General features: G+C 46.2%; 1 protein-coding gene across 1 annotated transcript in view; it reads left to right on the forward strand.

Moving 5' to 3' along the window:
* ADAMTS17 (ADAM metallopeptidase with thrombospondin type 1 motif 17) overlaps window positions 1-25,648 on the forward strand; it is a gene marked incomplete at both ends in the record, with an annotated part of 237,322 nt that overhangs the window by 185,613 nt on the left and 26,061 nt on the right. Inside the window, 3 exons of the mRNA XM_084254463.1 lie at window positions 1,513-1,670; window positions 4,874-5,033; window positions 7,187-7,322. Of these exons, the coding sequence (XP_084110589.1) occupies window positions 1,513-1,670; window positions 4,874-5,033; window positions 7,187-7,322 (454 nt within the window). The remainder of the gene's footprint in view (window positions 1-1,512; window positions 1,671-4,873; window positions 5,034-7,186; window positions 7,323-25,648) is intronic.

Raw genomic sequence — 25,648 nt, forward strand, 5'->3', positions numbered from 1 at the left:
TGGTCATGCGCAAGGGCCTGGAATCTGCTCTGCTGGCGATCAGTGTCTTCCGGTCTGGTGTCTCTTGGTGCTCCCTCTAAGCCTCTATGCAAGGAGTCCTGAGGTGCCCTCTCTGCGTGTGCCAGGGGACGGGGACAGGCACTGGGACTACAATGTCCCAGAGAAAAGGAGCAGAGCCCCCTCCCCACCCCGCCCCCAGCTGCCTGTGGGCCTGCCTGGGCCTGACCCAGCCTGGGGCTCCTGAATTCAGGGATAAAACAAACCCCTTTCCATTCGACTGTCATCATCCCAAATCTGTTCATACAGACACTGTATTTCTGACCTGGGTCAGCAGAGACTAGGCCCAGGCTAGGTCCCAATTGCATTGATGGACCTGGCAGCATCCCCAAGTTGTTGCGAGCATTCGGGGGACCAAGGGGCTCCAGAGCCACGTGCAGAGTATGGGGATTGATGCACGGTGCTGGGACTTTTGGTTTTTTGAGGTGCCATCAAGACTTGCTGTCTCTTCTTGTCATTGGCTGCCTTTTGAATGCCAAAGTAGGTTCTAGTTAGTTCAAGTAACAAAACAAACCAACAAGCAATTGCACCGCAAGGTGCGCTCCTCTTGAGAACAGCATGTCGTCCAAACGTAGGAGTGGGGAGACCCAGTCCCTGGTTAGTGCCCAGTCACCCTATGTCCATGGCTTGTTTGAAAAGCCAGATCTCTACTTATGCAAAATGCTGATTTCCTGTCTCTTCTGACACCTTTCATCTGAAGGTGCAGCCCACAGAGCCAGGGTGTGGGGGTGCAGGCCCCACATACCCACAGGCATGGACCGGGCATTACCGCCATGTCTGTTGTCAGCTGGGTGTCCAGACTCCAACATGTAATGGACTGATGCGTGTTACTTGAAGGCACATTCACATTCCTAACAGAGAGGTAGTTCTTAGATTCTCCGAGAGAACTTGGAGTTAGGCTGCCCTCCCTAAGAAGCCCCAGGTGGGTCAGGGGGTGGAAGAAGCTGCTGTCTAGGATCCGCTATCCCACCAGTCTCTTCTCCCAGTCTCTGCCAAAGATAAAACCCGTATAGCAACCTCACCTTTGTTTTAATTTGATCATATAATAAAAGCTTTAACTATCAAAAAAAAAAAATTTAAAAGTCCCAGAAGGTGTCAAAGAAAGAGGCCAGTGAGTTTTACTAAAGCAGCAAAACCTGTTTTGTAGCTTTGGACACATTAAAACAGGATTCACTCCTCAGGGAGAAAACCCTATGCTTTTCTGTAAGGTTAATGAAGTGTGACTGTGGTCTCTGGGACCTGACCCTGACCCCTCAGGCTGGGCCAGGCAGCGGTCAGGGCAGCTCCTGGGCGTCTCAAGTCCTCAGTGGCCTGCAAGTCAGCTCTGTCCTCAGGGCACTGCAAACAGGCCCCTTCCCCGTACCCCCCCCCCCACCACCACCACCAGAGTGAGACCTGGATTCTCTTCACAGGCACTGAATCCCCTGATTCCACAGTGTTCCATTTTCTCTCCAGCTCTCAAAGACTCCAGTAAGAGATCCATCAACAGCGACTGGAAGATAGAGCTCCCTGGAGAGTTCCAGATCGCCGGCACCACTGTCCGCTATGTCAGAAGAGGCCTGTGGGAGAAAATTTCCGCGAAGGGACCAACCAAAATACCACTGCATTTGATGGTAACTGGCTGTGTGTTTGTGTTTGTCTTGAGACTGACACCTCGAGAGGTCTCTGGTGTACTCCTTCTCCAAGAGTTTGGGGGGCGGGGGTGTACCTGCTTCCTGGTGGTCTCCCTGGCCACCTGCTACCCCAGCCTCTATCCTAGTCTTCCCTTTTCTACTACTGACCCCTGAACAACACAGGCTTGAATGTTCTGGACCATTTACTTATACTTGGGTTTTTTTTCCTACCCATGGTTCCACACCCACGAATTCCACCAACTAAAGGTGTTGATAGAATCCTCGGTTGTGGAACGTTTGTATGTGGGGGGGTCCACTCTAAGTTCTGTGCAGGTTTTTTACTGAAAGGAGCTTGGCACCCTAGCTCACTGCTCAGCGGTCATGGCTCACGGCTCAACGGTCATCCCTTTTGCCTCATGCTTAGAATTCTCCCCTCTCCAAACTTCTCCCGGACTCCACTGGCAGAGCGCCCATCTCTCTCAGAAGGGCTGCCTCCAGGAAGGAAATGCTCAGCCATGAGGCAGCCAGGGAGACTTGGCCTCAGTCAGCAGACAGCCCCGCTCAAAGTCTGTGTTTTTATATCAGATGGCAGAGATCCGCCCCACCGTTTATATATCCACGTTGGAAACTACCTTTTGGAAATGAATTGTTGACTCTATTTCCAAACCAACATCACTCAGATTTTCCAGACTCGGCTTGCAACAAGCATTCGGGAACCAGGAGGAGAAATCTGGTTCTAGGGGAAATATTTACTTCCCAGGTGGTCTCAGAAAGCCCACACCCTGATCAGAGCGCCCTTGTCTTACCTGCTGTCTCAGAGACAACGCCAGGCAAACCACTTCAACATCCGGTGTTGCATCTTTTTAAGAATATTTGGATCTCCAGGGAAAGGAATGCTACTGTTTCCTTCTTGGGGTCCAGGAATTCTCATGGCTAACTTCTGATCGCTCATAATTATTGATTCCGTGTTTCCTTCCAAAGAATGGGATTTGTGGCCTCTGGAGTGTCTGTCATCAAAGCACATTTTGTCCTCAGTGCTTGCCAAAGGCTCTACTTGGAAGATCTTTTTCTCCATTAACTTGTGGTCTCTGGCAACCTGCAGCCATTCAAGGTTAGGTGATACCCTAAAGATTCCCTGGCCGTCTCCCAAGGAGTCGACTGAGGAGACCAGCTATGTGCATGCACACCAGCGCCCGCCGCGACGTCACCACGACGGCCTCGCTCTCCATGTGATTTCTCTGTGAATTGTTTTATTGAGGTACTGACTTACAACACTATATATGAGTTAGAGGGATAGCCTCACACGTCTTCAGATGTGGGTCACCACCCCACGCCCGCCATTGGAGCACCAGAGACCCTGCAGAACAGAGCGAACCGGCTGGAGCTTGACTTCCACCGTCCAGACACCTGCCCGTGCAAATTCAGCCCCCATGTCTACTGCAGATTTATTCTTGCAAGCTGATTTCTGGGACCCAAGAACCTGTACCTGTGCTAAGGTCGTTTCCTAGTCTAAGTCATTAAATCAAGTCCTGTTTTGCTTTAAAAGCAGTTACTCAGATCGACTCAGGGAGGGAGTTGAAGAGAGGATAAAGCCCTTACAACCGCATCACCTGTCAGCACGTGCGTTTGCTTCCTCTAGCAAATGCCAGGTCAGGTATATTTCCCTGCTTTCTCTGAAGCTGTTCCTAACTGAAGGAGTCATCAACCCGCTAAGCAAATGCACAGCCTGGATTCACTCAGACCTCCATAAACAAAACAGCAGTGGCGGCGACTGCCATTGCTCAAGTTCCAGCCTCTGAAATGTGAATCACTTTTCTGTCTTTCAATAGGATGGTTATTTCAAGTTGTTTTTAAATTCAGAAACAAGAGGTTCCCCTCTACCTCTAAAAAGAAGGCCGTCCTTCCCAAACTGGGTTCACACAGTGCTTGTAGGCTTAGGAGCACCCCCAGAGCCACAGGGCCCTGCATTTGAAACCAGTTATACACAAGCACACACAAATTATATATGGCTACAAAATTGCTTGAAATTGGTTTCATCTGGATTCTCCATTCACCAGTCTTATTCCCATACTGAGATAATAAAGATCTCTTTTAAAGAGGTGATTTTTTTTTTAACTGGAGGCATTTTTTCCGAATGCATTACTGCAAGTCTGTCTCTTGGAGAAGCGGATGTTTGTACAGTTTAGGCCACTCTCAACACCCACCTCCCACCCTGCACCCCAAGCCCTTGGCAGGCAGGGAGATGCCTGGAAGGGAAGAGGACTCTCATCTCTGGCACTTGCCATCACGCCTCCCCCAACTCAAGCCAGGCGAGGCGCGCTCTGCCTGTAGCTCCCACCAGCCAGCTCTCCCGGACTGCCTTGCCTGGGGGTGTGAGCTTGCAAGCTGCTTAGACCCAGGAGCACCCACTGGGAGGTTCCAAGCCTGCCCTGAGGACACACCATCCAAGCCTAGCCATGCCCACAGAGGGCTGGTGTTGCTCCATTATGTGCAGAGAAAATAACCAGCAGGGCATCATGTGGCACCAAACAAAGAGCAGATTTTAGACCCAAAGTCCCCAAGCTGCAGGATGCCTCCCCCACCCCTTAAGGGCCTCTGGCTTGAGGCCCTGAGCCAGGCCACCACATGTTCCTGCTAGCTCCCATGACAGCGAGAGCCATGCACCCTTAGCATCCCAAACAGATGCCCCCAAGGTTGCCCTGGGGTGCGCTGTGTGTGCCTGGTGCCGCCCTCCCCTGACTCACTGATACGGTGGTGCTGGGTGCTGGGGAGCTGAGGGCGATGCTCATTGCAAAGAATCATAGTTGCCTAGTTTGTGAGGCGGCAGTATATTCTGGGTTGCTGGGTCTGCAAGGGAAGCGTCTCGGGTGAGCAGGGCAGGGGACCAGTTCTTCTTGCGAAGTGTGCTTGGAGACCACCAGCCTGCCCATTCTGGGTTCCTTGGCTGCACCGTCCTCTCTCAAGGAGGAAAGAGCAGAGCAACCTGTCAAAGTTTCTACATGTTCCCCCTGGCAACCTGGGGTTGTGTATGTGGGGATCCCAGGGCAAAAGAAAGGAGGGCCCCATGATGGAGCCTGTTTGGAAACCCCAGAAAGAACTGATGACTCCTCCCAGGGAGACACATGTGGCTATGCCTGCCTGTTCAGCCACCTGTGGGCTCTCGCTCAGTTTTAAAATAGCCTTTTATTTTGTTGCTGATCCAGGTGTTGTTATTTCATGACCAAAATTATGGAATTCATTATGAATATACCGTTCCTGTAAATCATACTGCCGAAAATCAGAGTGAGCCAGAAAAACCCCAGGACTCTCTGTTCCTCTGGACCCACAGCGGCTGGGACGGGTGCAGTGTGCAGTGCGGAGGCGGTGAGCAGCCCAGGGGCCCTGTGTGGGTTGTGCTGGGGGAGGAGCAAATGAATCCGGGCATTTAGTGGCCTGCGCCCAGATCCCTGGAGAAGTCAGCTGTATTCCCCGCATTTCCGCAGGAAGTCAGCCACATCCCACAGACAGTTTCCACAAAATGATTGGGCAGAATGTTCCAGACTCAAAGAATTTCTGCCCAGGGGCCTCCCTGGTGGCACAGGCAGTTGAGTGCAGCGCTGTGAAGCTGTCCACAGCCTCTGCAGTGCCGGTTCGATCCCCACTAGCTGCAGAGCAACCCCCATGGTGCGGCAGACCTCTCCTGTCTCGCCCGCTGCTCCCCTCAGCAGTGTATTTCAGTCAGTCTGCCTGTTCTGTTCCCTGCTCTGTCTCTGGTGGATCCTCTCACCCCCCACACCTCTGGCCTGTTCCCCGGTTCTTATATAAATAAATAAATCTTTAAAAAAAAAAAAAAAGAAAAGAAGTTCTGCCCAACTGGCTGCTCAGTGAGTTCAGGTTGGGCCTGTGTGTGGCTTCTGCACAGGTAGGAGAGGAGGCCCTGGGCATAGACTTAGGACAGAATTTGACCAGGATGGCTGCTTGAACATGGTGTGCGGGGCCTGATGGATGGGCATGGCCCCACCCAGAGCCAGTCCTGAGTGGCCAGTCCTGAGTGGCCATTGACTGCTAAGATGATGTTTGTCAGATCCTCAATGTATAGAGGGTTGTTTACCATTTAAGTGGCCTGTCTCCTTTCTGGTGGCTCAGAATGACAGCCACACATGACTGGGCCCATCAGACACTACAGGATCCTTCCTGAATCCTTCCCTCTCTGGTGCAGCTGGACTCACTGTTTGTCCTCAGCCTCTTCCTCAAACAACCCTGTGCCCTCTGGCATGGCCTCAGGATTACACCATCAGCCCTGTCATCCTCCCTCTGGCCCTTCGCTGCCCCTCTGTGCTGGTGACCCTCCAAATTCCAAATCCAGCCAACACCCATGTCCCTGATTGCACTAGACTTTTCCTTATGGACAGCTTGCTGCGGACTAGCCCAGGCCCCAATGGGATATTAGCAAACTCTCCCCAGCTGAGCACAGCAGCCAGGGTTGATGCTTTTCTGCTGCTGGAGTTGCCAGTGGTACAGCCCATGTATTCCAGGGGCTCCTGGCACCCTGACACTGATGTCAGGCCACAGCCAGAACTTAAATCTGGCCCTCTGCAGCTCATGCTTTCTACCCTCCTGCAGTTGTGGGCAGGAGTTGCTGACATGCTGCTCAGGACTCCTCAATTGGAGTCATCCTTACAGGAAGTACTTCCCAGCAATCAGACCCAGGGAGGAGATTGGGAGCCAAGTAGTTGTGCTTGTCTCTAATCATCTTTCATTGCCACATCCCAAATCATAGAAACAGCAGCAGGAAAATGGCTCACTGAAGTGTTGACCCCTGCCAGACTGAGTACTGTTTCAGTTTCTTTTAACCATCTCTCAAGTTCTCAGTGGTACAAGGAGATGAAGTGAGCCGCCTGGTTGGGGAAACTGAAGCACAGAAGCTCGGTGGCTAACTGTTGATACCATCATCCCAAAGCAGGTGATACATAGGCATTAGTAGCAGTTGGCCAGCTCAGAAAGTTCTCTGGTGGGCTCTAGGCTACCTGCTTGCAGGGTGCGGCCTGTGAGTCCATCAGACCAGCTCTCTGTCCCTCGCTCCTCCCTACCCAGTAGGAATCCTGTAATGGGAAGCTGTGATCTCTGGTGAGGACCGGTGTACAGATATTTCATTGAGACTGGATCTCCATAAACTAAACATCAAATAAATAGATAAAAAGATTGGTGATTCAGGGCAGAAATTACAGACCCACATTAGAGTTTGGCCTCAGGAAGCCTAATTTGTCCAAGGACATGGTCTGAGAAGTTGCCTCTTCTGATCCTGGTTTGAAATCACTCCTACCCCAGCAGCCCCTGCCCTGCCTGCACACCCTCATCCCTAAAAATATGGTTCTCCCTCTCTAATAACCAGTGCAACCTTGCTTGCAACAGTCACCCAAAATCACTCAGTGATCTTCAGAGGCCTCTGAGTACCCCCCACCCCCGCAAATGTGAGCAAATGGTCGTGCCAGGGGTTTATGGCCTCAGCCTCTCAGTTCCTGTGGTTTGGTTTCCAGGCGAACGCAGAACCATCGTGTCCTGCACGCAGATTGTGAACAAGACCACGACGCTGGTGAATGACAGCAACTGCCCGCAGGCTAGCCGCCCAGAGCCCCAGGTCCGCAGGTGCAACTCACACCCATGCCAGGCACGGTAAGGAGCTGTGGGCTCAAGCTTGGGCCCGCCGGGTCGGGGCAGCAGCCCCTGTGCACCAGAAGATGGTGCACAGCAACCCCAGTGCCGCTCCGTGCCATGTCCTGTTGTTGCTGAGTGGCCGATACTTGCTCCGAATGCTGAAGGTCTGGCTGCCTGCCAGAGCACGGCTAAAGCTGTACCGTCCCTAGCTGGGAGGTATCTGAGAGGAGACCATCGAGAGCATCTCACACAGGGCAGGCTTTAGCTGGTGCATGCCGGCTCCCCCAAGTTTCTTTGTCTCTGAGAAAAAGGAAACCATGGACAGGACGTGAGCACGCGTGAGTGAGCACACACAGATTAGTGTTGGTGCTTGGCCCGTTTCATTGTCTGAAATGAGCTCCAGTGAGTTCAGAGCTTGGTGTTGATTGCTTGGAATCCTTTAGAAAGTCTATTCACAGCCCTGGCTTGCGTGAAAGAGGCGCTCACACGTGCTGAAATGAATTCTCTTGGGCTGTCAGCCCATTGAACTGTGTGAGATGTGTCACCTGTGAGGCCTGCAGCGCCTGGTGGACCTTGTGTGCCGTCGTCACTCCCCCATCGCGTAGTGTCTCCCCTGGCTCCCGTGGTGGCTCTGGGCTGAGGGATGTGGCTTTTGTTCTGTGGCACTGTACCTCCAGGTAAGGCGCATTGACCTTTTGTCGTTAGGTTTGATTGGAGACATGGCAGTTTGGGGGTTTCTTAAGCTTAGCTTGTGCCACTTGCCTGGTGCTTTCCTAAAGCGTTCGGTTTTTGCTCCGACCCCTTTTGTTTGTTAAACTGGTAAAATGTGTGTGACTGAGTGAGAGAGGGGGAGACAGGAGGGCAAGCAAGAAGGCAAGGCCTTTTTAAATTGCTTTTATGTGACTCTTGTCAAATTAAGGCTGAAATTCTACCCTTACCCTGAAGCCTGTGAGGATCAGCTCACTTGGGAAGCTTTCTTGAGCATCTTGGGTATGAGCAACCACCTTACAAAGCCATCAATCGAGTGATCGATCGATCACACACGTGGAACCAACAGAGGATAGACTTGCCAATGTGATGAGACAGAGTTTAGGCAGGTCAGTGTCCCCTGAAAGCAGACACAGCCTGGCTCCTGTGCCAGCGATGAGAAGGAAGTTAAGTGAATTTAGAGGAGAGGTCAACTTGAGTTCAAGGACGTGACCGAGCTAGAAGGATCTTAAGAATCCATTCAAGAATCATGTTTTATGGACTTGGGCTAGCAGGTGAAGAAAATGAAGAGGTTGACCTTGGAGAATGAGTAGTAGATAATCAGAGCATTTTAATCCAGAAGTGAAAACTGAAGTTGGGTTGGAGACTTGTGGCATCTGCAGAACACGTAGCTGCTGCAGGCAGAAGGCACCTGATTGGAGGACAGAGCCTGGGACCTGGAAATAGAACCCCAAAACCCAATGGCATAAACTTCATTAAAGAAGCAAAAATGCTACCCACGGTTGAATCTGGAAGGTGAAAGAGCCTTTCTATATTATCATAACTGTTTGACCTTTAAAATGCAGAGATGTATGACTCTTTCCTTTATATTTTCCTGTATTTCCCCTTTAATTTAAATTGTCTTCAACCCTCTTTTTCCATTGCATTCCCAACAGTTTCCTTTCCTCTCCCCAGTTGTACCCCATTAGCACCTCTTTATTCTAATCCTAACCCTAGTTTTGTGGATATGTCTCCCACACTCTGCCATAACCATAAAGACTCTGACACTCAGGGCAAATGGCCTCCCTCTTGCACACCCAACACAAACACGCTGGCGGACCCGGCTCTGGTTCTGGCAAGAGAGGAAGATATCACAGATCGCGTCAGTTGTTATGACTGAGACCGGCAGCCCTCATTTCACTGACTGCAGTCTGCAGGGATGAGGTTCCCACCATCCTCTGGCATCTGAGAGTAACCCGTGTGCCAGCTCTTTGGGACTCAGCCCCAGATAGTCCTGGAACAAGAAGGAGGGTATGGTGGGGAAACGGGCTGGTTCTGGAGCATATAGGCCAAGCTCCACCGGTTAATATTTTTGCAGTCTTTTAGAGCTTATTGACCACTTGAAAAGGCCATTTCGAGCTATTAGATATCTCCCTGGAGTACTTAAGACTTGAACTTCTTCCCAGGCAGGACATATTATACTGTACATTGAATTAGAGTGATTCAGAAAAAGAAGATTGAACATCTTGCTAACAATTGAATTGAAGTCGTTTGCAAGAAAGTATATTTGATTTTTAAATTGTCCTCTTTGCTCAATTATCTTAACCACCTTTGCTTTGTATGGGGTTAAAGTCGAATAGAATTCCTCACGTGGCTATGAATGTATGTTCTGTGGAGGGGAAGCGGGGCTGAGATCATGACTAAAGAATGAAGCCTGAACATGTGAAACTTTCAGTATAGCCAAAATCTGAAAAGATTCCATTGTTTAACCTATTTCTAGCTATTTTGAAACTCAAAGATTTTCTTTTCTGCATTCCTCTAAAAATAAGTAAATCTAAGTGTGCATAGAACAATCTATTATATGTCTTATCAATGGTACGTGAGTCGTGAGAAATTTAGTTGAATTCCAGAACTTTTCTGTGACATTTTCCAGCTTCCAGAGCCTCACTTGCATTTAAATTGAATAGTAAACTTTTGACGCTGTTACTTATCTAAATTAGGAAATATTCCAGATAGAGGAATAAACACACAGAGAGGTACACATTTGCTATTGCAGGCTCTTGGGCTGTATGCAGACATCTCTGGCAGGTTCCCCTGGGTGCAGAGGCTGGCAGGCCAATTCCCCACACAACCCAGGTATCTCAGGACAAGAGGAACTCAGGACAGTGCTAAGTGCCCCCTCTCAAGCAAGCGTGCCTGGATCATGCTTTAATGGCTGTCCTTACCTAGTTGGTCCTCTCCTACTATAAAATGCCAGCTCTCTCCCTGAGCCTCTGGTTGGAAGTCTTAGGACAGAGAATTTAGCACAGCCAATCACCCTTCAGTTTGAGCTGAGCATTCCCCCTAGCTGCCACCCTGTTCTCCTGTGTCTTCCATGTCTTTCCCCTGGAGGGGTTTTCTGTAAAGTTATGCCCAACTTCACTGACATTCCCCAAAGACACTGGGAAAGGAGACTGACAGTTCCTCTCCCTGTGCCAGTAACCTTTCCTGTGGCCTCACAGATAAGCCGTGCCCTAGCACAAAATTGGGGACACCATCCAGTAGACAGGCTGGGTTTGCAATCGAAAGACAGGACTCTCCCCATCACTGGTGGTAACCTTGACTCACACTCCCTAGAGGGAGGCAGGGGGGATCTGTGTCTCTAAGCAGTGCTTTGTGCATCTATAACATGAAGAGAATAACAGTATCACATGCTAATCCATCTATGTACGTGGCCATTTCTTTTTAATATATTTATTGCATAGACAAGCATGTCTCCAAAGGATTACACCTTGGCTATTTTCTATCAGAGTCCTACCCTACCTACTGGCAGAGTTTAGTACTAGACAAGAAAAGAAAGGACTTTGAAAACTGAAATATGGGGCCTTCCTGGTGGTGCAAGGGGTTAAGCACGGCACTATGAAGCTATCTGCAGCCACTGCAGCATGAGTTCAATCCCCGGCCAGGGAGCTACCCACATGGTGCAGCAGACCTCTCCTGTCTCACCTGCTGCTCCCCTCAGCAGTGTATTTCAGTCAGTCTGCCTGTTCTGTTCCCCACTCTGTCTCTGGTGAATCCTCTCACCCCCATACCTCTGGTCTGTACCCCAGTTCTTGTATGCATAAATAAATAAATCTTTAAAGAAAAAGGAAGACTGGAAAAGGAGATCAGTCTCCATCCAATATGAGGGTCTCTACTCTGAGGGTCCTTCCGTACTTTGCAGACCTGTCCAGTCCCCTCTTGGTCCCAGCTCACCCCAGTCATTCAAATCCTACCTTGAAAATAATCTCTTCCCCCCTTTAGCCCCCAAACAAACATCAGAATAAGAATGAACAACCTTTACATACTGTTGAAACAATTAAAATGGACTTGACAAAAGCTGTGGCCAGGACCCTTCCTATAAACAGGATGACTCTTTCCCGAGTAATGCATGCACTCTCATCCTACCCCAGCGTGCATATTAAATTGTTTAAATAACTGAGCCTCTGCCTTACAGAAGAATTTTCCATTTATTCTTCCCTAAAAACCACTTGAGCCTTTCCAGAAAGATCCAATGTAGGCTGGGTCCTGAGCCTTCAGAGGGCACCTGCGAGATGCATCATGGAGCTTGGGTTATTTCCAATCCTCTAAAGCAGCGCCTGCATCTGCACCTCTGCCCTCTTGTTAGCCGTGTTGCACTGTTGAAGGCTGAGCTCCTCAGTTCCTTGAAGATCTACTTGTCCAAATATCTCAAGTCTTGGGGGTTCCCCATGGTTTACAGCATTATTCTTCTGCCCCAGGGATAGAGAACATTAGCTGGGAGACATGCCAGCTTCTCCTACAGCAGTTAGGCTGAAGGTCCCTGGGTCAAGGAAGGAATGCAATGAAGGATTTCCAAGACATTGCTGTGGGTGGAAAGAGACTTAACCTCTCATAATTTCTTTTGTGTGGGGATGAGTTTAGGGGAAACTTTTTAGGAAAGATTTTAATCCTGGAAGAATAAGGATAGGAAATAGGTGGCATATGAAAGAGGGGCATGGAGAACCGCAGTGGAGAGATTCACATAGTCTGATGTCATACATGGTTCTTTCTCTGCTTCTGCTTGGAACCATCCTCAAGAGGGTCTTAGAGAGCAGTCTAAAATGTCAGAGGAAAGGATTTGCCCATGAAATCAATCAGGACATAGCACCCCCTTCTCAAGAGGTTCATGGTGGCTCTTAAGGGGAGGCTGCCCATCCTGCCTGCCAGTGCCACATACTGCCTGACCCCACAGTAGGCAAGTCTTGCAATCCAGGTCCCCACTGTGTCTCCACATTGCTGCTGGTTAGCCACGCTCACCACAGCATGACTCCATGGCAAGGGAAGTGCTGGGTCAGATAGAGCCACAGAGTGTGTGGGGGTGGGACGCAAAGGCACTTATGATTACAGTGTCCCCCACATACTATACAACAAAACCTCACTAACATCATACTCAGTGGAAAACATTTCCCCTAAGATCAGGAACAAGGATGTTCATTCTCACCACTAACTGTTCAACACAGTATTAGAAGTCCTAGCCATGGCAATTAGGCAAGAAAAGACATAAAAGAATCCAATTTGAAAAAGAAGACATGAAACTATCACTATTTGCAGAGGACATAATAATACATATCGAAAACCCAAAACACCACCACCAAAATAAATAAATAAATAAAACTACTAGAAATAATAAAGGAATATAGTAAAGTGGCAGGATACAAAAGCAATACACAAAAATCTACTGCATTCCTATATGCAAATCATTAATTAGAGGACAGCAAAATTAAGGGAAAAAAATACCATTTACAATCACACCAGAAGGATGAAATACCTCAATAAACTGAGCAAGGGAAAGTAAAGGACCTATACATTGAAAACTATCAGACACTGTCAAAAGAAGACACAAAGATGGAAAAATATCTCATGTTCATGGACTGGAGGAATAAACATTATTAAAATGGCAATAGTACCTAAAACAGTTTACAAATTCAATGCAATACCTATCAAAATTTCACTAACATTCTTCAGTGAAGTGGAACAAACAAAATTCTAAAATTTTTGTGGAACTACAGAAGACCCCAAATAGTAAGCAGTCCTGAGAGAACAGAAGATAAATGGAGGTATCACACTCCATGACTTCAAATTATATACAAAGTAGTAGTAATCAAAACAGTATGGTATTTGAGCAAAAACAGAAACACAGACCAACACACTTCTGATGTACCTGTATGCTCTGTTGATGCACTGGGAGCACACCGCTATTATGCATTTCTCAAGGAGAATTTGGATCTTAGAAGCCACCCTTCCCAGAGGCACAAGGGACTTCTGCCCTGCACAGTGGACTGCCCAGGGTGACAGTATGTCCCAGAAAAATAAAATCAGCCAACTTGTCCTCCCTATGAAGAGACGATCAAGTGAGGGGGCTGGTGGGAGGCTACCCAGTTAGCTAATGACACAGAACTCCTGCCCCCTCCCTCAACCTCCTCACACCTCCTCTAAAACCTTGCTTCTAGCACAGAAATGCAAAGAAGGTGACCTGGGATGTTCTGCTTCTAAGGCACATTGGGCCTTGCCTTTAGTGAAGCAAGATGCTAGATCAAGTACACATTGAGGGTCTTTGATCACAGGCAACAGGAACTGAACCAGGAAATGTACCAAAAAGATAAGCATGCAGAAAGGATGTGTAGTAGCTCCCACAATTGTGAAAGGACACCAAAAGAAGATATTTGGGAGCTGGCTCTAGTGGGCAGAGCAGACTTTGCAGGGCCCTGGAGAGCTGCTTTCCCTCATGAGCTGTTCCACCCAGAACCCAGGCTCCTGGAGAAGGTCTGGTCGTCCTGGCTCAGCCCACATATGCTCCTGTTGGCAAGTAAGGAAAATGGAAGAGTTCTGAGCAGGAGGAGGAAAATGACACTGGGGAGGCAAGAACAGCAGCCGTGCACCCCGAGACCCCCTGATAGCACAATCAAACCAAAACTAAGAAATAAAGATCTTTCAACAGATGTGGTTCAGCTGCAAGCCTAACAGCAGGAGGGCTACTGTGCCGCAGAATTCCTGTGTCCTGCTAGGGAAGGTCTCCCAGCGGGCGTGTTACTCTTGGTTGTGAACTTTCAACATCAACAGCTGTGGGATTTTCAAAGCGCGAGTGTTTTTTCCAAACTCTTCGTGACGGGGTGTGGTAGAACCTGTTACCAAACCCCAAGCCTCTCCTGGTTATTTTAACTCCCAAATTATACCAACAACACAAGTGCCAATTCCTGAGGAGTAACTGGATCAGGTGTGACAGTGGAAAGAAATGCCACCTGGTCCTGCCATCTCAGCAGCTGCTGTTCAGCCTCTTGTGCGTCGGCTTCCCAGCTGAGGATCCCAGTGTTCCTATAAATCCTAGAGAAATTTCTCTTTCTCGTGTCTCCCTGGTGGCCTAGGAGTTAAGTCTCAGCACTATCACCACTAAGGCCTGGGTTCAATCCCCAGCCAGGGAGCTAACCCAGACCTCTCCTGTCTTGCCCGCTGCTCCCTTCAGCAGTGTATTTCAGTAAATCCACTTGTTCTGCTCCCCATTCTGTTTCTGGTGAATCCTCTCATCACCCCCCCATACACACACACATACCTCTGGTGTGTACCCCAGTTCTTCTATGGAAAAATAAGGAGAAAAAAAGAAATTATTTTCCAGAGAATATTTCAAAGTAAATTTACTTTAAATTTAAAGTAAGTGCAGAGACTCTTAAAACTGAGAAGCTATCCATTATCATCTTATCAGCACATGTAAACTGTCACTTACCATCTTCTTGATAAGACATGAATTATGGAGAGAGCAGAAATCCCAAGCTGGGTGGAAGTGGGCCAGTCCATTCCAGCCTGTCAGGGGCAGGAGAGGAGGGAGTGCCCGGGAAGGCAGTGAAGGCTCTGCATTTTACAGATGAATATTGAGATACTTAGTTAAGGGATTTACCAAAGGTCATACCGGTACTAAGTAGAACTCAAGTCAAATCATTTTAAAATAGTACCACTTGGGGCCTTCTTGGTGTTGCAGGGGTTAAAGTCTCAGCACGATCAAGTCATTGTCAGCCACTATGGCAGGAGTTCAATCCCCAGGGAACTAACCCACATGGCACAGCAGCCCTCGCCTGTCTCCCCGCTGCTCCCCTCAGCAGTGTGCTTCAGTCAGTCTGCCTGTTCTGCTCCCCACTCTGTCTCTGGTGAATCCTCTCACCCCCCTCACCTCTGGCCTACACCCCAGTTCTTATATGCATAAATAAATCCTTTTTAAAAAATAAAATAGTACCACCTGCTTTTACTGTGGTGCAAAGAAGGACGCTTTTACATCACTATTCAAAAGGGGGATGAGAGAGATCAGCGAAGGACATTGGATTGGACTTCAGTTCAGAGGGGGATGAAGAGGAAGTGGGATTCCCCCTTTCTGGAAGTGAACATGGCACAGCCAGAGATTTGAAGGCATGAAATTAAGCAGAAGAGCAATTTCGCCATATCCTGTAGTTGGTTGGTTTTCTGGCTTGTTCTTAGTGTAATCTGGACCCATGCTGGAAAAATACTAAAATACTGAAATGCAGGGCCTTAGCCATCTAAGGTGAGGCATTCATATATGAAAGTGCTTTCCCAGGAGGCCCATGGGCTAGGGGAGGTGCAGGCAGGGGTGCTGGTGTCAGGGAGAGGGAGCTGCTCGGAGGGACCCACACTCTCTCACTCGGACCCCAGTGAGCAGTAGCATATGTTTCAGGGAACAGAAGGTGACAGAGGCATGTGTGCACCAGGTCCCAAGTTTTCTGGGTATGAAGAAAACCTACCTGCTCCAGGATCAACCCTCTTAGGCTCTGATGCCTCCAGCATGTCCGCGGTGGCCAAACAATGAATTCAGTGAGCAGACAGGGACAGACAGGGCACCTCTCACTCCTCCAGCAGTTGTCTGTGTAGCTCTGTCCATTCCTCTGTTTACTGCGCCCCTTCTTTTTCTTGTTCTCGTTCCCACAGGGTGAGATATTTGTATTTGAAGAGCACGTACATGGTGGGTATTCTCTTCTCTCTACAGTACCCCAACAGAGCCCAGGCCTAAGGAAGCTAGGGAGTCATTTGAATGGATAACTTCATACAAGTGGGGGAAAGTGCCTTCAGCCCAGAATTGCTCATCTCCATGGTCAGCAGTGTTGTGCTAAAATCAGGTCTCGCTCCAAAGCCATGAGTGTTTGCCCATTGGGAGGCAGATTCTGGTTTGTACAGATGCTCCTTTGACAAGGAGTGGGTTTAAGACCCTGGTGCATCCAGTTGTCCTGATTTACCTTTGCTCAGTGCAGCAGTGATGGACTCTGCCCTTGCTCTGTCCCTCCCACCCTAACCTTGACCTGTTTCTAAACTTGGCCTTCTTCTGGACCCTCCCAGTAGCCCTTCTTGTCCCACTCTGTCAGCATCAGATCCTGCAGAAATCAATCTGATCCTTCCTTTACCTATGCATGCTTTATTATGGGCTTCAAATAGACTTATAATTGGAAATAAAAACAAGATCATTACATCCTTATCCTTACATCATTGTATCCTTGTCTGCAGAGGCAGAGACACACAAATTGTTAGGCTCAGGAGCTAATCAGAAAAAGAGTGACATGTTCTCTCCATACTACTTAGGGGCAGCCTCTCACTGGCAGAGGGGGTATTGAGAACTTGGACTTGGTAGAGCAGGCAGCCTACAAGTGCTAAGGTCCGAGCCCCACTACTAGCTCTAGGCAAACCCATGAGCATGTCACCTGATCTCTTCATGTATAAACTGGAAAATCAGAACCTCTCTCATAGACGTCTTGAGAAGATTAGGTGAAGTAATGCCTATAAATTCCTCATCCCGAGTAAGCACTGGATGAACACTAGCCAAAACCATCAGCACCGCTCAGCTACAAAACTCTATTAATGATAAACATCGGCCAGCTGTTGGACACGGCATTTTATGGGTTATCCATCATTTCATAAGACACTACACACACACACACACTCACACACACACACACACACATTTTTAATACAGTATATGAGTACAGAATTTAAATAACCCAGGCTGGTATTTTCCAGGTAATAAAAGATTGGGGGAAGTTCTGAGTGTATGCTAACATTCCCCTTCTTGTCAGAACAAGTTTATATAATTTTTATGTATTTCAGGGTAAATTGAGACAGCAGGAAAATCTCAAGTGGTTCATTTCTAACCCCATGAATGTTTCTGAACTCTCTCTTTGTGAACATCAGATAATATTGTCAGCGGGAATAGGGTAGAACTTGGGGAGGAAAAGGGATTATGAAAGGGTTTCAGTGTCATTCAAACCCCAAGATTGGGTTACGGGCTCAGTGCGTGACTAGAAACTTCGCAGATGTGTCCTGCCCAGGTGGCTCGTTACAGCCCAGGCTGGAATGATGGCGGGAAGTAATGAAGTTACACTTGATGTGGACGGATGTCAAATGCTGGGGACTGCCAGCACTTCTGCCTGCTAACCTATACTTGGATTTAAATACCAGTGAAGGAAGGAGCGTGGTGAAACATAAGCACATAATTTCCAAGAGGAATTCCTTATAGCTTCAAGATCAAAAATTAGCACCACAGAGGTGGTGAATGTGCTTTAGTCCTCGCCAAGCACACAGACAATTGCATTTTCCCTGCCGGGACTCCTAATCCACTGCCTGAAAAGGGAGGCCTCCCTGACCACTTGGAGACAGCTTTACTTTAAATCTGGAGAGCAGGGAGAGAAATCAAATCCAGCTGCACATGCCCAGTGAGGACAAAGGGTAAACCGAGGGCCAGGCTTTCTCAGGGAGTTGGTCAGAGACAAGATGGGGGCTAATTTGCATAGCAGGTGTGCTAGAATCCTCTGAAGTCTCATTTGTTAGCTTCCAGGTGGCCAAACCAAGCCCCATAGGCTCTGATTGAGTAGATCTAGGGCGGACCTGAGAACCTGCATCTCTGACAAGTTCTCCATGATGCTGGCCTAGGTATCACGCTGGGAACCACTGATACATGGTAGCTAAGGTTTCTGGAAATCTCCGCTCCAGAACAAGCAGATTTGGTGGATTGAGCTCCTTGACTTAGAATTCAACAGCAGAGGCTAGAATGCTCAGTAGAAAGAATATGGGGACTAATCCAGGAGGGAAAGATTGTCAGCCATTTCATCTCCTGAGAGAAGCCCAGCAACCCTAGCTGAGTCGAAAATATAGACAGGACCCTCAAGGGGGCTCTGGGCCCTTCACAGAGGAAGCTCTGGTGATGGGAGAAGCTCTGGTCACCAAGTTTGTAGGCAAAGCACCTCCATACCTCGTCTCTCAGAAGATAGAAGAGACTGTAAAATGGTCCTTTATTCTGACTTTCATTCTTTTTTTTTTTTTAAAGATTTATTTATTTATTTATACGAGCACTGGGTACAGTCAGAAGCGCAGGAGGGTGAGAGAATTCACCAGAGCCAGAGCAGGGAACAGAACAGGCAGACTGATGAAACACACTGCTGAGGGGAGCAGCGGGCGCTGCAGGAGAGATCTGCACACCATGTGGGACCCTCGCCGGTGGCCGGGGATGGAACTGATGCTGCAGGCAGCTTCACAGCCCAGCGCTCAACCGCTGCGCCACCAGGGAAGGCCCTCTGACTTTAATTCTTACAAGCCAGGAGGAGACACCATTGGAGTGACAGTGACAGCAACTGGGGTGCAGTGAAGGACCATTTCATCCTGCAGTTTGCCACCATCCCAAAAGGGCCTCTAAACAACGTGAGACACAGACCCCTCAGTTTTAGGACAATAGAATAAATAACAGGCAAAGTAGAGCTAGTTCCAATCCCATAGTTAAGGAAGATCAATGTAGCTCAGAGGGAAAATTCTGGAGGATTTAAATCTTCCTCCATAATCATGGACAGACCCAATAAGACATAAGAGGGGAGGCCAACACAGGTACAGGGGGCTGCCTAGCAGCTTGCGTTGCACCCCAATGTAAAGGCATCAGGATGTCAGGGAAGAGGACATGTGACAAGGAAAGTGGAAAACCATTTGGAACCTTAGCAGACACCTCAGCCCGAGAGGCAGAGGCAGCAGACTGAGCCCTGCTTACTGGGTTCTGCAAGGACAGCTTTTTGTTTTCTTCTGTCTGTTGACCTTGCAAGTAAGATAAACAAGGAGGGTTAAGCTCAGGAAGACCAAAGTGTAGCTCTAACCCACTGCTAATATTCCACAAGTAGGACAGGGTGACAATCAGGAAAGGCAGAAGAAAGCAGCAGACAGAACTTGAGCCTCGAGAGGAAGGGCCTTTTACTCCAAGTTCAAGGAGGACTCAGCTGCTGGCCTCCCATCCCAGCTCCACAGCTGCCCCCGGATCCTTCCAGACCACTCAAACCCCATCAAATAGGGAACACAGAGACCACCCACTTCATAAGACTGGCATGGAAGCTACATGATTTAGCAGAAATCAATAGCTTCTGGTCCACAGTAAGTGCTGCTGATGTCATTCTTATGATCAGTGTTATCACAATTTTAAGACATTTCCAAAACCCCATTCCTGGAGGAAATCCAACCCAAGGTGCTAGAGAATCTGCAGATGTTACCTGCAAGGAAGGCTCTGCTTAGACTGGGTCTAGGAAATAGTAGCTGATGAGAGAAGAGTCAGAAGTCTGAAGGTGGGTTTCAGTTTCCCGCATGGACAAGCCGACAGGTCTGAAGAACACAAGCTCAGCTTGCTGTCAACTCCTGGCACTGCTGGAGGACAAGTCGGTGAATTGGACAGATGGTTTGTGTATGTTAGAAGAAGAATGTGTGCCTGCCCCAGTGAGAGAGAGTTTAATGAGAACACCCTGTGCCTGTCAGGCTATGTTATTGGGGTGGTGGGTCAGGTTAGCAGAGTTCCCAGCAAGTCTCCCTTGATAACCCTATGGATGAAGCAGGAAAACAGGCTGATGGCCCATCATCATGGAGCTATATCTGGTCCAGGTCCCCTCTGTCTGTGTCCAGGGAGCCCCTGGTGGGTCTGTCCTCAGTTCTGCATGTACATGTTGTCAGTTTCCTGTCACGGAACAGTTCTAGCTCTGTGGTGTGGACAGCCATGAGGTCAGAAACCTTTGCCTGGGCTCCCCTCGGAACTGGGGCAGCCCTCTGCTCTCCCTCACTTCCAACCCCCACCCAATTCTGTGGAGTGGGACAGCGACCCCCAGTTCTCAGTGGATATAAGGCTCTGAGTAGTGTCATTATGGACCAGGAAGGAGAATGTAAACTGAGGATTTTATATCTAGCCAAGCTGTCCTTCAAGTATTAAGGCTTTAGTAAAACAGTTTTCAATGTACAAGAACAAGGCTACTGGGCCCGGGCCTCCCCTGGTGGCGCAGCAGTTGAGCACTGGGCTGTGAGGCTGCCTGCAGCCTCTGCAGTGCTGGTTTGTTCCCCGGCCACGGGCGAGGGTCCCACAAAAAAAAAAAAAAAAAAAAAAAAAGGCTATAGGCCCATGAAGCTTTCTTGAGAAATCCATTAGGCCAGGACTCAGCAAACTTTCTCTATAAAGGGAAGACATTAACTATCTTAACTCTAAAAGCCATATGGTCTCTGTTGTAACTACTCAGTTCTATCATTGTAGCACTATAAAAGCGACAGACAATATATAAACAAATGGGCATGGCTGTGTTCCAGTAAAACTTAATTTATAAAAACAAGTGTCAGAAGGGATTTGGCCCTCAGGCCATAATTTGTCAACCCCTGTAGGACAGAATGCTCTTCTTGTAACCATGTTGGGGGCACGTTGGTAAAAGGACTGATAGTGAACATTTAGTTATAAGTTTAAAACTAAATCAAAGTTGGAAATGGGAATAGGAGAATAATGTGTATTATATAGTCTGAAAAAATAGAAATAATGCAACTAAAAAATTAGGGGGAAAAGGAAAAGTGTAACAAAAGAAACAAAGAGAAAAAGTAGAAAGCAGAAAAGTAGAATAATACCATTGATATGTTTAGACAATGGCTGGGAGTCAAGGGATGTCATTAAAATCTTATAAATCAGAGAGTAAAAGAAAGAGGGGGCTTAAGCTATTTTAAAAAGTATATAAGTACTGCCCCAACTCTTGGTCATCCCATTGTCCTCACCCAGACTGTCTTCACCCATGTTCTCCACCCACATACTTTATTTTTTTTGTTTGTTTTTGTTTTTTTTTATTATTTTTTTTTATTTTTTATAAATTTTATTGTTATATTCCCCATACAATTGCAGCCCCCCCATTCTGACCCCAATCCCTCCCCTCCCGCCCCCGCCCCCCTAAAAGTGTCTCTGGTTCATAGTTTTTTGTTGATTTTGATTTTCACTTTCTTATATTCATTTTCCTGGTCCCTTATTTAAGTTTTCTAGATTCCTGCTATGAGTGAGACCATCCGGTATTTTTCTTTTTCTTTTTGGCTTATTTCGCTGAGCATGATCCCTTCCAGCGCCATCCATGTTGCTGCAAATTGCATGTGTTTATCTTTTTTGAATGCTGAGTAATATTCCATGGTATATATGTACCACATCTTCTTGATCCGGTCATCTATTTTTGGGCATTTGGGTTGTTTCCAAAGCTTAGCTATTGTAAACAGTGCTGCTATGAACATAGGGGTGCAGGTGTTCTTTGGAATTGATGTTTCTGTGTCCTTTGGGTAAATACCTAGGAGTGGAATTGCTGGATCATATGGAAGCTCTATGTTTAGTAGGTCCAGAAATCTCCACACAGCTTTCCACAGTGGTTGGACCAGTTTGCACTCCCACCAACAGTGCAGAAGAGTTCCTTTTTCTCCACACCCTCGCCAACATTTGTTGTTGCTAGTTTTTTTAATATGTGCCATTCTCACTGGTGTAAGATGGTATCTCATGGTAGTTTTGATTTGCATTTCCCTGATGACAAGTGATGTTGAACATTTTTTCATATGCCTGTTGGCCATTTGCATTTCCCCTTCAGAGAAGTTTCTTTTTAGCTCTTCTGCCCATTTTTTGACTGGATTATTTTCTTTGTTGTTGTTGAGTCTCATCAGCTCTTTGCAGATTTTTGTGATCAGTCCTTTATCATTAGTGTTGGGTGCAAAAATGTTCTCCCAGTCGGTGGGGTTTCTCTTTGTTTTTGTTATTGTCTCTTTTGCTGTGCAAAAGCTCTTTAATTTGATGTAGTCCCAGCTGTTTATCTTTGCCTTCACTATCACTGCTTTGGGTGATGTGTCTGTAAAGATGTCTTTGATGTGCAAATCACGTAGTGTTTCGCCTATATTTCCTTCTATATATTTTATGGTTTCAGGTCTTATGTCTAGTTCTTTAATCCATTTTGAGTTGATTTTTGTGTATGGTGTGAGGTAGTGGTCAAGCTTCACTCTTTTGCATGTAGCGACCCAGTTTTCCCAGCACCATTTATTGAACAAACTTTCTTTGCTCCAATGCATATTCTTTGCTCCTTTGTCAAAGATTAGTTGACCATAAATCTGTGGGTTTATTTCTGGATTTTCTATTCGATTCCATTGGTCTGTATGTCTGTTCTTGTTCCAATACCATGCAGTTTTGATGATTATGGCTTTGTAGTATAGTTTGAAGTCTGGGAGTGTGATGCCTCCATTCCCTTCTTTTTTTTTCAGGAGAGCTTTGGCTATTCGGGGTTTTTTGTGATTCCATATGAATTTCATCAATAATTGTTCTATTTCTTTGAAGAATGACATTGAAATTTTGATTGGAATAGCATTGAATCTGTATATTGCTTTTGGAAGGATGGCCATTTGAATAATGTTTATTCTTCCAATCCATGAGCAGGGGATGTCTCTCCATTTCTTTGTGTCTTCTTCTATTTCTTTTAACAGTGTTTTATAGTTTTCTTTGTATAGGTCCTTTACCTCTTTTGTTAGATTTATTCCCAAATATTTGATTTTTTTTGTTTCAATAACAAAAGGGATGGTTTTTTTGATTTCTTCTTCTTCAGATTTATTGTTTGTGTATAGGAAGGCTACTGACTTTTGCGTGTTGATTTTGTATCCTGCCACTTTACTGAACTGATTGATGAGTTGAATTAGCTTTTCTGTGGAGTTTTTGGGGTTCTCTGTGTATAATATCATATTGTCTGCAAATAGTGATAGTTTGACTTCTTCTTTTCCTATTTGGATTCCTTGGATGTCTTTCTCTTGTCTTATTGCCCTGGCTAGGACTTCCAGTATTATATTGAAAAGCAGTGGTGAGAGTGGACATCCTTGTCTTGTTCCAGATCTTAATGGAATTGCTTTCAGCTTTTCACCATTGAGAATGATACTGGCTGTTGGCTTGTCATAGATGGCCTTTATGATGTTGAGGTATGTTCCTTGTATCCCAAGAATTTCAAGGGCTTTTATCATGAATGGGTGTTGCACTTTGTCGAAAGCTTTCTCAGCATCTATTGATATTATCATATGGTTTTTATATTTCTTTTTGTTGATGTGTTGGATAACGTTGATTGATTTTCGGATGTTAAACCATCCTTGTGTCCCTGGAATGAATCCTACTTGGTCGTGGTGAATTATCTTATGGATACATTGTTGGATTCTGATAGCTAAAATTTTATTGAGGATTTTTTCATCAGTGTTCATTAAGGAGATTGGCCTGTAGTTTTCCTTTTTTGTGTTGTCCTTGTTCAGTTTTGGTATTAGTGTAATGTTGGCTTCATAAAACGTGTTTGGTATTGTCCCTTCCTTCTCAATTTTTTGGAAGAGTTTGTGAAGGATAGGCACTAATTCGTCTCTGAATGTTTGGTAGAATTCATTTGTAAATCCATCAGGTCCTGGGCTTTTGTTTTTGGGGAGGTTTTTGATTACCATTTCAATTTCGCTAATTGTAATTGGTCTGTTTAGGTGTTCTATTTCTTCTTTATCTAGCTTTGGGTGATTGTAGAGTTGTAGGAATTTGTCCATCTCCTCTAGATTGTTAAACTTGTTTCCATATAACTGTTCATAGTAGTTACTGATTATTCTTTTGATTTCTGCTGTGTCCGTTGTGATTTCTCCTCTTTCATTGATGATCCTGTTTATTTGTGCTTTCTCCCTTTTTTCCTTTGTGAGCCTGACTAGGGGTTTGTCTATTTTATTGATTTTTTCAAAAAACCAGCTCTTGGTTTCATTGATCTTTTGGATTGTTTTTTTAGTTTCAATTTCATTTATTTCTGCTTTGGTTTTTATTATTTCTTTTCTTCTACTGGTTTTGGGGTTTTTTTGTTGTTCTTTTTCTAGATCTTTGAGCTTCGAGATTAGGTTGTTTCTTTGCGTTCTATCTTGTTTCTTGATGTGAGCTTCTATTGCTATATATTTTCCTCTTATTACTGCTTTTGCTGCATCCCATACATTTAGGATATTGGTGTCCTCCTTGTCGTTCAATTCAAAAAATTTTTTAATTTCTTCTTTGATCTCCTCATTAGTCCAATGGTCTTCCAGTAGTGTGGTTTTTAATCTCCATGAGGTAGGAAAGTTCCTTGCCTTCTTTTTATGGTTTATTTCTAGTTTGATGCCTTCATGGTCAGAAAAGATGGTTGATATGATTTCAATCTTGGTGTATCTGTTGATGTTTGTCTTGTGCCCCAGTATGTGATCAATCCTGGAGAATGATCCGTGTGCGCTTGAGAAAAATGTGTACTCCGTTTTTTTTGGGGTTTAGTGTTCTATAGATGTCTGTTAAGCCCAATTGCTCTAGGTCCTTATTTAGAGCTTTGGTTTCTTTACTTATTTTTTGTCTTGTTGATCTATCCATTGTTGATAGTGGTGTGTTGAAGTCTCCCACTACGTATGTGTTTTCTCTGATGTCTGTTTTCAGAGAGGACAACAGTTGTCTGATATATTTTGGTGCTCCTTCGTTTGGTGAGTATATGTTAATGAGTGTTATTTCTTCCTGAAGTATTGTCCCCTTGATCATAATGTAGTGACCATTGGGGTCTCTTTTTATCTTTTTGAGATTGAAATCTGTTTTATCTGATATAAGTATAGCTGTTCCTGCTTTCTTTTTTGGTCCATTTGCTTGTAGGATTGTTTTCCATCCTTTAACTTTGAGCCTATTTTTATCTTTTGTAGCTAAATGTGTTTCCTGGAGACAGCAAAAGGTTGGGTTTTGTTTCTTAATCCAGGCTGCAACTCTGTGTCTTTTTATTGAAGAGTTTAGTCCATTTACATTTAGAGTTAATATTGATATGTTAACATCTGTATTTGACATTGTGTTTGTCTTTCCTTTGATTTTATTTATTTATTCTTTTAATAACTTTTTTTTTTTTGGCCTTCTTTCATTGTTATTCGTCCCTCTGAGGTTCTGGCTTTAGGACTCCTTGTAGTATTTTTTGGAGTGGGGTTTTAGTTGCAATGAAATTCCGGAGTTTCTGTTTGTCTGGGAAGGTCCATATTCTTTCTTCAAAGAGGAAGGAGAGCTTTGCGGGATAGAGTATTCTTGGTTGGCATCTGTTTTCTTGGAGTCTGTTGACTATGTCCCTCCACTCTCTCATTGCCCGTAGTATTTCTTCGGAGAAGTCTGATGTCAGCCTGATTGGTTTTCCTTTGAATGTTATCTGTTTCTTCCCTCTTGCCAGCTTCATTATTTTTTCCTTGTCCTGGATTCTTGGGAGCTTTACTATTATGTGTCTTGCTGTATTTTTCCTTTCGTCGTGGAAGTTTGGTGTTCTTCTTGCTTCTTATATATCAATTTTCAGCTCCTTCTTCACATTTGG

This window comes from Talpa europaea, assembly GCF_964194135.1.
Source record: "Talpa europaea genome assembly, chromosome: 14".
Taxonomy (NCBI): Eukaryota; Metazoa; Chordata; class Mammalia; order Eulipotyphla; family Talpidae; genus Talpa; species Talpa europaea.